We start from the raw sequence: 15,505 nt of genomic DNA, 5'->3' as shown, positions 1-15,505 counted from the left end.
TATAATGAAAGATGCGTTAATTAGCTGCAATTAGTCAAGCGAAGAACCGCACACAATTATCCGATGACAGCATCGGCACTACTTAACCGCGAGACACGAGAAATTTTTTTTCTCAGTTAAGAATAATCGACTTTGAAAGCCCGCGAGTTTTTAAGCTCTTTTATAAGATAAAACTCGCGCGCGCGCACTTTATGCAATAAATGTTTACAAGCTCTTTCGGGTGCGAGATTCGCGCAACGAGAACGAGCGAGAGTCGAAAAACGGCCTATCCAAAAACGTGTTCCAACCTCGGCAACTTGGACTTAACTGGTACAAAAGCGGTATGTTGCTCATTGGCGAACCACCACGAGTAGTACAGTAGCACACACGGGAGAGCAACAAACCTACCCTTCTCCCCGCGTGTTTCTCTATCAGTTTGATCCTGTTACCGTACTGCAACGTGTGTACACACACACGCACATCATGAATTGAATACAGGCGAGAGCAGCAGACGGGCATGGAGCAAAAAATGAAATTGGGTAACAACGAGCGGCGGTACAGCCAGCCAGTCAGCCAAACACATGGCTACGATTCGACATGCATACAACAATCATCATCTCTGTGCTCGTGTGTGGCGTATATAGTTCAAGGGTCGTCGACACATACATCGACGGAGACCCGCTTACTAATACTACTACTACTACTACTACTACTACCGCCGTTACTACCGCTGCACCGGCAATGGAGCGCGTAAAGCTGCGGAAACTTAGTTATATACCGGAATATCGTGAAGGCAGTCGTCGCAGTCGACAACGGCACAAGTTCCACCCTGTCTGTTTCTCTTTTTCTTCCAAACATCGACCAATTACTCTCTCTCTCTCTCTCTCTCTCTCGCTTGGTCTCTCGCGTTGTCTCGTGAGAGCGAAACTATCCAACGCGCATACACACACACGTATACTGCATACTCTTGGGCGCGCATCGGTGCAGAAGCGAGTTTAATTTAACGACATTAGTTTTAACGTCCTGTGCTAGACTTCTCGACTGTATATAGATGTATACGCACGCACACAAAAGGCTGCTGCTTCGCGTAAAGCGAGAGAGAGAAAGAGAGGGAGAGAACGGCGAACGTGTCGGAGATAAGCTATTTACTTGATTATTGCGTTTAGAGCGTGAACTGCGTTGCGCGAGGGGGATGGGAGTGTTACGACGATATATAATACGTCACAAGACCATCTCCACGGGATGCCATCCATAGTGTATACACACAGTTTCAGTTGGGCCGCCTTTGTTTGATCGAATTTTCACTTGCTCTCGTGCCATCTGCGAGATAAAGAGAGAAAACACAGAGAGAGAGAGAGAGAATCGCTCGCGAGCCGAATATAATTAGTCGTTTTTCGGCGTTCGAGTGTACCCGTAAGAATTGTTGCTGCTTGCTCTCTGCAAGCTCTATAATTTCTCCCTAATTTCCTTCGAGATTTATGGTGCTTTTCGCGAGCTGCCACTCGAAAGTGGCATAAGAAAACTCGAATACTACTGTTGCTTACGATCTCTCGAGTCTCGCTCGGTGTTGTGCACCTCCGCAGGCACCCTTTACTCGCGCGCACAAACATATTATAGGCATAGAGGGCCCACTTACTGTCTTGTACATTGGCTTTTTCACCTCATCTATCTCGCTTTATCAAAAGTCAGAGCTTATTTATATTACAGCAGTATATGTGCACACAGACTCGAGCTACGGACTAATACCTCGAATTCGAGCATAAAAAAAGCTCATCCACCTCGTGCGCGAGCACGCGGATGCCGAGCAAATGCGTACAACGTTTAACAAGCCCACGTGGCAGCACGTGTAGAGCCTATTTATAGGCTTTAATTAAGCAGCTGCTGCTAGTACTGCCACTGCTGCTGCTATAATACAGCGATCGCTCGTATCTCTCATTAATAATTATAGCGTCATACATGTATATATACACGTACAAAGGGTAATTAGGAAAAGCAGCGCGCTCACTTCGCGATAGAGAGGAGAGAGAGGGAGAAAGAGGGAGATAGAGAGTGAGCAGAGTGAGCAACGCTGACGATACGGTAATTAGTTCGCCTTAGACACGATCTGCCCCTCGTCTCTGTTTCTCTCCTCTACACACGTATCGCTAATCATTTTTTCCGTTCGACGGATTATACATATGATGATATTGTATTACTGTATCGGCTGCACAGTTCCAAGGGACATCCTGAATGTTAATCGCAAGACCTTACGGGTCGATATCAAACTCTCGATGATGAGACTTTATTCCTCCTTTATTTCTCTCTTTCTCTCGTACCTCCTTCCCTCCTTTCTTTTTTGGCTACGTTATATACGTTCGACGGTGGCGTCGTTCACGAAGTACTCTCTCTCTGCTTTCGTATCTGTCTATACACGCGTGGGTGTATATATACGTCGAAGTAATGGAAATGTGCGGTTGGCGAAGCTTTAGGGATCGTACAAGAGAGAGTCCTTCGCCGATGTCGTCGTCGTTTTTTTTCCAAACTACTGCGCACTCGTTTCATTTGTTCGTTGTTCGTTGAATGTGTCCTTTCTTTCGGAAAAGCTGCTCTCTGCCTGCTGTCTCTCTATATCGTTCTTTTTCGGTCCCGAGGTTTTAGCACGTGTTTTTTACTTCACGGTAATTGTATCCCTCCCTCTCGTTCCTCCTTCTCTTCCCGCACGACGAAATAACGAACCACTGCTGATCTTCCTCTCTCTCTCTCTCTCTCTCTCTCTCTCTCTTGTTTTTCCTTTCTTTATCTCTTTCATTTTATTATCCCTCGCATTCGCCGTGCTTTTGTTTTATCCACCTTTTAACGGATGGGAGTCGGGAAAAGTCCGTTGCGAATTATAATTTCGCGGTTTATACGGATGAGCTGAAACGCGGTCAACAAAGCACACACGCGCGGAAACAAAAAAAAAGCCCCATTGATGTGTGCGCTTTTCCATTTTTGTAAGTACTACCGGTTGGAAATTAAAACGAGGAGACAAAAAAATATCATAATAATACTACCCGGTCGGTGCGCAATATTGACGTTTTTTCGAGAGAGCTCGTGCGGCGGGCTTCACTCACGCATCTCGTGCATAAATTAAAACGACAAAAAAAGGGAGCGAAGAGAGCAGCAGTATCGTCATGCCGTCGTTGCTGCTGCTGCTGCTGCTGTGGCATCGATGTGATGCTGCTGCGAGGCCCGGGAGGCTCTGGAAAGCGCCCCCGGCTCACGAATAAAAAAAAAAGTTCACGCGAAACTATCGCCCACAGGCTTGCGCGCGCGCGTACATAACGTAAGCGCCGGCGCGTTAAAGCGAGGGGTGCATTTTTTAAAAGGAAATTTTTTCGTCGCGCACCGATTCTCTGTCTCTGTTTCGGGTGAGTTTACGTGTACAAACATTTTCAATTTCAGATTTTCTAATTATCCGTCAGCGATACAGAGATTTGTTTCTCTCTCCCACGAGTCTCTCTCTCTTTTTCGTGCGCGCGCACTGCCTGCGCCCTTGTTCTCTTTTTTTTTTGTTTGTTTTATTTTTAATTTGCCGTTCGCATACGTTATATTATGCTAAAGAAAGATCAGCGCTTACGGATGCGTAAATACATTTAAGTAAAGTAAAGAGAGATAAAGATGAGAAAAATGAGAGCAGAAAAAAAGAAATAAATAAATGAAAAGGATTATGACGCGCGGAACGGCAGTATAAGAGAACGAGCTTGCGACATGCATGACGTGCCAAAAGGTCATTAGTATACAAGACGACTTGCTATATAGTGTCCGCTTTGTTGGTTTTATAATGTATATACTTTTTTTTCTCTTTCGAGTGTACGCATAAAAGTAATACGCTTTATAAGGGGTGAAATATATATTCGAGTAATAAGAGGACCATTCGTATATAAGAAAAAGCCGAAACATAAGTAATAACACACACACACATACAGCACGGACGTAATGTCAAGTTATGATCATCGATACGGACCTTACATAATGTAGGATCGTTTCTTACATATATACGACGTAAGTTATGTATGTATACGAAGAACGGCAAGAGCAGCAGCGGCGACGACGACCCTTTTTTTCTCTCTCTCTCTCTCTCTCGCTCTCTCTTCTTTTTCAAATCCCGTGAGTGTGTAGCGGCGTTCCGATGCAACGCGCGCGTTGCCTTTGCCACCCCTCGTATACGTATATATACATACACTTTAACGTGTACTTACACGAATGTCTCTATGCTGCGCATACACATGCACAGATCGGAGTCGAGTCGGGGGTAGTGGTAATGGTGTGTATGTACGCTACTCCGAGTGTGCATGTGGAAAGCGGCGAACGACGTACTTTATACAGCAGCAGCAGTAGCGGCGTATACATAGTAGGCAGCAGCGGTGACGGCACACAATGTAGTCTGGTGCGCGCGCGAATTTGCCTCACTCTCTCACTTCTCTCTCGCTCTCGTGCTCGCGCACAAAATGTACTTTACATACACATACACACGTGCACAAGGAGGTGTGTGCAATACACACACACACACACATAGATAAATAGATACACGAGCGTGTATATATTAGTTGTAGCAGTGGAAAAGTGGTATACACGACGTATATAGCGTTAGTAGCGGTGGTAGTGATGTCGGTGGTAGTAGTAGTAGTTGATATTGATCGCCACCCCGCAGGCTCGATAAGAGAATCTGCGAAACGCGCACACACGCATACGTAGGTGAATTTGTGCGCGTTTGTATATATACACGCGTGTGGGTCTGCTGCTGCTGCTCTCGCTCTTACTCATACACGCCACATGTATATGCAGGCGTTATTTATATGTCTATATACGCTGCGTACGTGAACGGTAGGAAGAGTAAAGGGAGGATGTTGGATACACGTATAAAGCCTGCGCGCACGATTCTTTCTTTCTCTTTCTCGTTTTTTCCTTTTTTTTTTTTACAGACGAGGGGTGAGATGTCCCGAGTAAAACGTCTGCGAGAAAAAAAAGGGGGATAGGTTTTTTTCGCTCTCTCAATCTTCTTCTTCTTCTTCTTCTTCTTCTTCTACTACTTCTTTTTTTCAAAAGCGATGAAGCTTCGAAGCAAAGTATAAGGGTATATATATACGTGAGCGCGCGCTTATAGATACGGCGACGACGACTGCCTCTCTGCCGACTCTCTGACGTCAAAGTTTCTCATCAGGCGAAAGATTTAAATGAATACGATGCGACGACGACGACGACGAACGCGTGCACGTCTCTCTCGAGGGCTTGCGACTTACGGCTTGTAAATTCTGTATTTACGGAATACAAAGATATTGCTCTCTACTACGAGCTCTCTGCTGCGCGCGCTCTACTTGCAACATTTAAGCGCATCGACGATTCACCGCAACGAATGGAGATTAGATTCCTCTCTCTCTCTCTCTCTCTATCTACTTTTTCCTTCCTTTTTTTTCTTTTCGATCACTCGGTAATGGATCCTATGTGTATTGCGGAATTTCGTACGAGTAATTGATCATCTCTCTCTCTCTTTCTCGAAATGATGAGCTGGATGTACGCATGTATATAAGGGTATATAAAAAAAACAAGAGTACTCGATCGTCGATCTAATTCAATCTCGACGGCTCGAGTCGGGTACGCGCGAGATATAGACGAGGGGTGTAAAAAAAATGTAGAGGAAAAGAGAGAGAGAGAGAGAGCGAGCGAGTACACGTACGCAGACCTAAGGTCTCGTCTGAATCTTTTCTCTCATCAAAAAGTGCTCGCACCCCTGTGTATTACTCGTACACGTACGAGCATTATATATATGTACGCTACGTATGTGCTCTGTTACTGCCACCGCTTCTGCTGCTGCTGCTGCTGCTGCTGCCGCTGCTTGGAGGGCGCGCATACGTATACATTATAGCCACAGCTTGTGAAATTCCGCTCTAAAAATTTCCGCGAACGAGTCGGCGTTGCGAGCGAGAGAGAGGAGTATGAGAGGAGAAAGAGAGAGAGAGAGAGCGTAGTAACCCGGGCAAAAGTTGCAAATTCATCTTTTCACCCCTCGGAGAGCTCGTTCACCCCGAGCCGGTTGGTATAGTACGTGTAGTATACCTACAACACCTCTACATATACATACGTACTACACGTACACGAGAGAGAGAGAGCCTGAAGCGATGCTCGCTGCTGCTGCTGCGCGTCAGTCCGATAAACGCCTGCGCACTTCAACTATACCACTACAACCCTGGGCTTTATACTGCTGTATGTGTGTGTGTGTGTGTGTGTGTGTGTGTGTGCGGATGTACAACTACTACCTATGCGAGGCCATGCTGTTTTTTTACCTTTTTGCTTTATTTTTTTCCTCCTTTTTTTTGCTTTTGCTTTTGCCCAACTGTTTGTGTGTGTGTGTGTATATATATGTGAGTGCCAAGGGATATACCTATGTGTATAAACATGCACCCGTGCAAGCTCGAGCTCTACTACTGTACGTATGTGTGTGTGTGGCTGTGCTGGTATACGTATATGTATGGGTAGGAAATGGTCGAAAGTCAAGGGAGAATAATAGTACTACAACGAGTTTTCTCTCTTTCTCGCTTTTTCGCTCTTTACGGCTCTACGTGTTCGTAAATGTGTGCATGTGTGTGTGTGTGTGCGGCTGTGGATATGGATGTGTGCGTGCGCGCCTGGAAAATTTAATTTTCGCCCACTAGCAGCATCGAGAGGAGCTTGAAAACGTTACTATTATTTTCTTCTCTCTTTTTTTTTCAGCTTTGTTCGGTTATCATTATCCACCCGCGTATATAGCGTATATATTCTTTATTTCTCGCCCGCTGCACGATTTGTTTTTAATGAGTTTTTGGAACGAGCATTTTCCTTTCTCTTTCGCTCTCGGGAAGCTTTTTTTTTTACTTTCACGACCTTCGAGTAACGTGTTTATTTTTTTTCTTTTTATTTTCATTTTGATTTTTGCTCTTCTTTTGCTTGCAAAATCCACGAGTCGTTTCATTATATCTCTTCGATATTGAATACGTGCGGCAACACACGCGCGGAATAAATATTTTATTCGATCGGGAGTGACACTCGTGTAAATCCACCGATCGCTCGCGTCACCCCAATATGTATACGTATACACGCAAGTAATAAAGGTCTTTTAATTACTGTCAGTCAGCGAGAGAGATGCAGTGTGTGTGCGTGAGCTGCGGCTCGGGTTGGATTTTCAAGAGCGAAAATCAACTAGCCACAACATCTGGCCGTACATTTTGCAAGCTTTTCTCTCTCTCTCTGCTGTTCGCCGGTCTCTTTCTATCTTTTTCTGTCTCCTGAGCTGGAAATATTTGAAAAAATCTATTCGCAAAAAAAAAAGAGAAAGGAAAACGTGATCGAATCAGTGCACTGCAGTCGGAACGAGCGTGCAGAAAAAAGAGGAATTAAAATTTGCTTCTGCCGTGCATATCTGGCTCTCTGCATGTGACTCTGCTGCTGCGAGCGCCGCTTTTTTACCTCCACTTCCCATCGTAAAAACTCACTCGTTGGAAAGAGGCTGGAATCGCGTTTTATTGACTTTTGCGAGTGTGCGCGCCGTATTATATAGATATAGGATATAAACAGTGAAACAACATCGCTCCCGTCCCACGCCCCTGCCTCAAAATGAAAAAGGTACATAACGATGATCGTGTCATTAAATTTTTCAACTATACGCGTTTAACCCTACATACATCGCAATTCACGTCGAATCAAAACGTTGATTCGATAACTCGTATCAATCGGAAATTTCATTTCTGGCGCTCGTATACAAACAAAATGAGCAGCGGTAGGAAAAAAAGGGTTTTGTTTGCCCCGGTATATCGAGAGGTAAAAAAAAAAAGAAAGTGAAAAATTCGTTCACTCGCCTGGTGCGCGCGCGCGCGCATACTTGCGTACAGCATAAAAGACCTTATTTTCCCTCTAATACTCTCGGCGCAAGCCTAAGTAGTAGCAGCGAGCGAGCTTGCGAGGGCGAAAAAAGCCAATCTCGCTCAAAATAACAAGTCAATTCCGAGAGCTTTCCCGTACTTTGCATAAATGTTCCGTGCTTCCGTGAGTGCGCGCTTATATACATATACCATACGTATATAATACATTATGAAGCAGCGGTATAGAGCTCCGTAACGTCTTTATGCGCGTGCACCGGCCGCGTCACCCCATCGTCTTCTTGGCTCGTCGTCATTTTTCTAGTCTTCGAGAGCGAGAGAGAGAGAGAGAGAGAGAGATAGACTGTGGCTTTAAAGATGTACATAGATCTCGGGGGCTAACTCGCCTTCTGTTTGATCTTTCGCTCGCTCTCACTCTCCTCCATTGTTTAAAATATATATACGCGCAAGCGCGGCAGCATAAGTTACGGAAATGGGCATCACCATAATCATCAATAATGTAACGCTTCATCAAACTTTGACTTGGATTTAACTCTGAGCTCTCTCTCTCTCTCGGCAGCCAAGAAGTAAGAGAGGGTAAGCGAGGCCAGCATCGCGCAGTTACCACCGCGGGCTATACTTTGCGAGAGCTGCTTTGAGCTTCATCGCGAGAGAGAGAGAGAGTGTTGTTGCTTCGAGGGATGAGAGAGAGCTTCAAAGGGTTCCTAAATATACGAAAGAGATATACATAGAGAGAGAGAGAACATAACAGCAGCTTAAAGGGGTGAATAAAGATCCGGTTTGACTCTCGCTACTTTGAAAATCGAGCCCGTAACCCTTCGAGTGGCCGTACAGGGCTTATGTTTGTATAAATAAATGTATGCTGCCACTACAATGCGTGTCCATCCGTGGATATATATGCGCATGCAGTTTCTCTGTTGTAACGCGACGACTCTCGGGTCGAAAATTAGCTGCTCTTTAGGAGTCGCGCCGCAAGCTCGGTGTGATATTACCCGCGTGTACGAGTTCACACACACGCACGCAGGATAAAAATGCAAATTGCGCGGTTCATTGTCCAAAACAAAAAAGAAGAAGAGGGGCTTGTGTAAGGCACTCCGCATCGTAAACGCCAAAAGCGGTGGCCCTTTTTTTTTGCTGCCCAACCGCGTGCTGCTGCTGCTGTTGCTTTTTGTCCGATATTATATACATGATGTATACGCATGGCGTTATGTGTGTGTGTGTGCGGCTCGGCTGCTTAATCGCCCGTGTCGTATTGCACAAACACACCAAGGCGTGTTAGGTGCGCGCGAGGCAAGATGACACTCTCTCTTGCTGCTCTCTTTCTCTCTCTCTCTCTCTCTCTCTCTCTCTCAAGCGTCGGCACGCGCCCCGCATAACACTGTACATTATGAGCGTGTTATACACAGCGTATACGAGCTGATAAGTTGGCGAAACATTGGAAATATTTATATAGCCACGGAGAGTTAAGCACGCTGCATTATATCCGATAAGTGCATAGGGCGGCCCTCTCTATTTGTGAAATACGATGCAAATATTGTTTGCATATTATACTTCCACGTTTATGCATACTATACGTAAATGGTATACGCGGACACGCATATATGTGTATGTGCACACACGAGCGCGCGCCATAGCCAGCTTATAAGCTCTCAAGGTCACGTCCACCGCAGGTATAGAGCTGCTCTCTAATGCATACGTGTACGTTATATACACTGCACCGGCTGCACATATAGCACACACACATGCACACACACATACGTAGCAGGAAACTATTCCTCTGCCGCCGCTGCTGCTGCTGCTGCTATTACTGTGCTCGAGCACGTGCACATTTTAGATATTACCCTCGCGTACTTGCAGTGCAAGGCATGTACACGGACACGAGTGTTTATTTATAAGAGCCTATATATAGGCCTTTGCCGTTCGGAGGTGCATACAGCACCGATCGCGGCGAGGCTATACGGCACACATACCGGAGAGAAGAGGATCGAGCTCGCGATGGATCGCGCGAAATTATAAACTTTAATTCCCGCGGCAGCTCGCCGAGAGAGAAGATTAATCGGCGACGATGGACTCCGATCATGGTCTCGATCGCAAGCAGCTTTGCGCAAAGACGCAGGGACAAAAAAATAGAGGAGAGAAGCTGCAAGAAAAAGCGCCGGTTGTGCATTAACGCGCGCGCGCGCATACGCTTGGCGGCTTGCGTATAGCGTATAGTAGACAAGTTCGATGACCGAGAGACGAAGCGAGCGAAAGTGAAAGTGTCTTTGTTATACGATCGCGGAGCGGAGCAGCATAGCGCACGCACTCACAGATGGACGGCATTTATACGAGCGCGCGTATTCAAGATAGATAGCGCGCAGAAAAGCTGATATAGGAGGAGGCTGCTACCGCCACTGTATAGAGAGAGAAAGAGAGAGAGAGAGAGAGAAAGAGACTATGTCGCAGCGGAAATATTTCTCTTGGGGAAACGTGATTGGAATCGAGGTAATTAAGCGAGCTTTTGTCCCGGCCTGCCTAGCTCCTGCTGCAGCACAGATCGGCCCTCCTGCCCGCCGCGCAGCGAACATACGTACTGTATATGTATGTATGTATGCCTCGATCGCGTCCCCGAATGCGAACTTCATTTTATTTCGACATATATACACTCGCGTACGAGAGAGAGAGAGAGAGATGAGAGAGAAAGGGGGATATACATACGCACAAGACGACTGTAGCAGCAGACCTATGATCCCTAAAGCTGTATTATGTGACCCGCGTCGATATTCCGTAGATTATACGTGTTGTGCTCTTCGATTCTAATGATACTGCGCGTAGCAGGAAAGTTACTGCAAGGCCAGCAGCAGCAGCAGCGAGCCAGCCGTATATATGTACACGATTCTTCTTCTTTTTTCCCCCGCGCCTCTTCCCTTTTTTCGCTCTCTTTTTTAATTTAAAAAGTTTTTTTCCTCGTTTTTTTTTTCACCTCGGGTGTGTGTAGTGGATGCAAACAGCTCTCGTGTTTGAAAAATTATTCGCGTGGTACATGTGTACTGCTACTGCTATCTCGGCGCGGCAGCTGCCAGTGCACACGTATGCAAAATCGATAGATGGATTAGATCGACTCTCTTTCTCTCGGTGTATATAGTCAAGGCTGCTGCTACTGCTGCCGTTGCCGCTGGAATGTATTTTTAAACTCGCGTCGCGAGACTCGTCGATTGCGCACTTTTCTGCAGGAGAGAGAGAGAGAGAGAGATTTTAATCCGAGTAGTTTTTTCACAATACTTTTTTCAGCTAATAATAAACTCTTTCAGCGATGTTTCAATTTGGTATCATGGTTAATTCTCCGAAATAAATGCGCAAACGATCAATCGCGTTGCATGCAATTACATTTGACGCGTCGTAAAATCCGGTCGCTCTCTCTGTATGCGTGTAATGACGGCTTATTAACGCGTGGTGCGTGGGTAGAGAGTAATTCGCAGCGGCGAGCTGCGTCTTTGGCCCCCTTTGGGCTTCTCTCTTTCCGTCTCTCTCTCGGCAAAAGCCAAATAGCAAACACATCAGCGCAGTGTGCAGGCACACATCAAACACGGAAATTTCCCCAAAATGACGTACGCGCTCAAGCTCTGGTACCCGCAGCAGCAGCAGCAGCAGTATCAGCTGTGTGTACATATGAGCCTCAGTACATGCATCGAGCGCAAGCTCGCTCACTCTCTCATCTCCAGAATCAAGCGCGAGTATAATTCAATCGAACGACTCTCTGATTACCCTTGGAACATCAAACATTATGCCGTGCGCATTTCTCTCTATCTCTCACGTACACACACACACACACGCATTGACATCGTTGAAAACAAAAGGCTCTGCTGCACATTTTATACACACAGAGACTCGGAGAAAGAGAGAGAGGATAACCAAAGAGTAAACTTGATGCATTATCGCGTGTGCCATTATCGTTAATTACACGCGTGCGAGCACCCGTGCTAGCGTGAACGAGCGAAAGAGAGAGAGAGAGAGAGAGGAAGGTACAGGCAGAGAGAAAGAGAGAGAGAGAGCAGAAATCCTTGGTTACACGCATTATTTACCGAGCTCGTTCGTATCCACTTTGACGTCGATTAGAGTCTACTCGACATATTTTTACTATCTCATCTTCGAAGCGCGGTAGCAACAGTATAGAAGCAGGACGCATATAAACTTTGTTATTTGTTGCGTATACTGCGTCGTCGTTTAGTTGATTTTTTTTTCGTTTATTCAAATGAGCCTCTTGCGGCTTGCACGTGGCTGAGAGTCTCGCGCTCGCCGCGCGCGCTTTAGTGGCAGATTTTTTTTTATTCGTTCTTTTGTTTTGCGCTGAATTCTGCGCGAGCCGAGACCTAGAGCGATGCAAAATATTCATAAGTTTCTCGCACGCGTTTATTTTTAAACCACATACAGTTATTAACAAAGAAGTTTTTTTTCAAACGCAATCGACTATGCTCGCAAAATTACCAATATATATCTAGAAAAATATGAAAAATCACACTTTTGATAAGCGCATTAAACGATGTATATTTCATTATTGAATGCGTGTACGTCCTGGTATTTACGACGCGTCATTTCGCATCACCGGTGCACATACGAAGAGCCAGGCTATTATTATCTTCGTTCTCTCGCATATTTCATTAAAAAACACGTGGATATGTGTATACACACACACACATGCGGACAGACGTAAACGAGCATTCGTGCAAATTTTATAAAAACGATTGGGTAACGAAACAAAAAGCCGAGCTACGCCGACGAGAGCCGCTTTTCGAGGTTGCGAAAATACAAGGCCAATGTATTCGAGCGATATTTCAATCAGTGAGAGCTTTCGCATAGCGAGAGAGTCAATTTACGAGAGCTCGTGCGCGTACCTCGTTTTTTTTTTTCATTCTTTTTTCACAATTCTTGTCGGTACGTAATTTCGAGTTTTTGTACGCACGAGTGAAAGAGAGAGAAAAAAAGAGAAAAACTCGATTTTTCGATTACAATGACGAGCAGTGTTTTTTTTATACATATAATACACTAACAAATGAACGACAAAAACACGGACGCATTTTAACTGGTTTAATCGACGAATAATAATGCCATAAGTACGGATGGGAAATGAGAAATAAGCCTCGTGTTGTCATATGTTATTTGCCATATATGAACGAGGAGACGAGTATTATCTATCTTGGAAGAACAAACATATCGAACGAAATGCCTGTATCGTTGCTCTCGATATATACCTACACTCAATTTTGTACAATGAATATATTTGTTCCTCCTCTTATTGAGCCTTAACGTTTGCTACTCAAACAAAAAAAAATCCAGTGCCGATTGTTCAATATTGACTAATCATCTTTCCAGCTAATTTATCTCAAAAGTTGACCACGACAAAAAAAACGAATGCCCGAGGATTCGATTCTACTTAAGGAATATTACAAACAAAAAAAAACATAAGCTAAAAATCAAATAACCCGTACCTGATATAGATGATGACGCCATTGGTGAAGATCCTCTTCCAGCCTTGCGGTACGGCGATGCTGTTCTCTTGCTGTTGCTGTTGCTGCTGCTGCTGTTGTTGTTGTTGCTGATGCTGCTGTTGTTGCTGCTCCTGCTCTTGCTGCTGCACACTAGCACACACTTCCATGGCGTCCTCGAGCACCTGCTGGACCGTGATAACTTGCTGCTGGGCCGCGGCGGCGGCCTCGGCGTCGCGCACGACCTGCTGGGCCACGAAGCTCGCGGCCTGCTGCAGCGCCACCTCCTGCGACTCGTGGCTGCTCAGGCTGCTGCAGCTCGACTCGGCGGTGTCGGACCTCACCGAGTCGCAGCTGCCGAGATTGGCGAAGGCGGCGTTCACCTGCTCGTCGCTCAGCTGCACGCCGCCCTGATGATGATGGTGGTGATGATGATGATGATGATGATGATGCTGCTGATCGTCGGCCTGGCCGTCATCTAGCGAGCTCTGGTACAGAGTGAGGCCCTGCGAGTCGCCACCGCCGCCGCCGCCACCGCCGCTTCCATCGCCGTTCTGCCTCACGTAGGTGACCTGCTGCTGGTGATTGGCGTTGGCGTCGCACGCGGCCGCCGCGGCCTCCTCCAGATCGAAGGCCTTGTCGTCGAGGCCGACGAACGCCCCGTAGCCGTTGACGGCGTAACCGTTGCAGCCCTCGAGCATGTCCTTGCTGATCTTGAGCAGCTTGAGGTGCTCCTCGTCGTCGTCGTCGTCGCCGACCACGTCCTTGCCGAGCACCACGGACTCGGCATCCTGATAGATGATGTCGCCGGCTTCGACCGCGGCCTCGAGCTGCGACACGACGAATTGGCCGTCGTCGCCGAGCTCGTCGTCGGCGGACTCGTCGTCGCTACCGCCCACGACCGTCTGCGATCTCGACTTGCCATCGACGTGCACCTCTAGTTCCTTGGGCAGCTGAAACTTGTCGGCGAACACCCAATTGTTGTCCTGCTGCTGTTGCTGCGTCTGGCCGAAGAGCGCATTCTGTTGCTGTTGCTGCTGCTGCTGTTGCTGGGCGTCGCTCAGGGCGCTCGCGAACGCCAAATTGTCGTTCGACACGTAAACGAGCACGCTATTCTGCAAGCTCTGCTCGTCGAGTTGAGATTCCACGGAGATGGTATTCTGTTGTTGCTGCTGTTGCTGCTGTTGCTGCTGCTGCTGCTGCTGCGGCTGTTGCTCAGACTTGCCGGCCATCGTACAGGTAAGCAGTACAGCTAGCGGCTGCTAATCGATGCGATACGAATGCTGCTGCGGGTGGCTGCATCACTGTAAGCTACCAACCGATGCCTGAACGTTGCTGTTGCTTAATGGCCGGGGCGAGCTTTTGTCGTTCGTTGCCAATGATGACTTCTGTGCTTGCTTCAACGCGAAGACGACGCTTTCCCTCAACGACTGCAACGACTGCAGCATTATCTGCAAAATCGCACGAGAAAAAGAACGTTAAGCAAAAGGAAATAAATTCAATGAGATTTAATTTTTTTCCGGTTCAGAAAAAAGCTCGCTCGCTGGTCGGATATCATACGCGTAGACACGCATAAACGTGTATAATCGTATTTGTAGCACGCCAAGTCCGTTACGAACGTGCAAATTAACAAAATGTTACACTGCTCCGTTGTCTCTCTCATACGTTCATCCATTCGTAATTTAATCCGCTTTCATTCGAATTAATCAATACAGCAGCCGTCGCCGCCGCTGCCGCTGCTGCTCGCGCGCGCACAGACACAAACTGCTGTATGTGTTTTAGCACACATCCACCCACGCGCGCCCGCGCTCGCTCGAGCTATTCACAGATATGTATTATGTATAGCTCACTCGCGTACAATATACGCGTGTGTATATACTTAATCCGCGCATAACAGAGAGGAGAGAGAGAGAGAGAGAGAGAGAAGCGGAGCAACAGAAGTAGCGGCCGAGGCTGAGGCAGCGTAGGTCTAAAATTAAACAAGCGCGAAATTTAATGAACGCCATTTTACTCGATGAGTTATAATGCGTGTGTGTGTGTGTGTGTGTGTGTGTGTGTATGTATGGATGTGTACACTCTGTGTATGTCTCATGCGAGAATATGTGTACACGTATAAAACAATATTGAAAGAGATTATATAATTCAAGCGGTAACGGCGAGGCTCACTGCTGTTGCTGATGCTGCTGTTGCAGA

General features: G+C 46.6%; 1 protein-coding gene across 1 annotated transcript in view; it reads right to left on the bottom strand.

Annotated features, from left to right (window-relative positions):
• Nucleotides 1-15,505, bottom strand: part of LOC106653744 (AF4/FMR2 family member 4-like) — a 238,584-nt gene that overhangs the window by 218,505 nt on the left and 4,574 nt on the right. The window contains exon 2 of the mRNA XM_023462811.1: nt 13,316-14,763. Within this exon, the coding sequence (XP_023318579.1) occupies nt 13,316-14,544 (1,229 nt within the window). The 5' untranslated portion in view covers nt 14,545-14,763. The remainder of the gene's footprint in view (nt 1-13,315; nt 14,764-15,505) is intronic.

Source organism: Trichogramma pretiosum, unplaced genomic scaffold (genome assembly GCF_000599845.2).
Source record: "Trichogramma pretiosum strain Unisexual culture from Peru unplaced genomic scaffold, Tpre_2.0 scaffold1, whole genome shotgun sequence".
NCBI lineage: Eukaryota > Metazoa > Arthropoda > Insecta > Hymenoptera > Trichogrammatidae > Trichogramma > Trichogramma pretiosum.
This window is presented reverse-complemented; position numbering and strand designations above follow the sequence as displayed.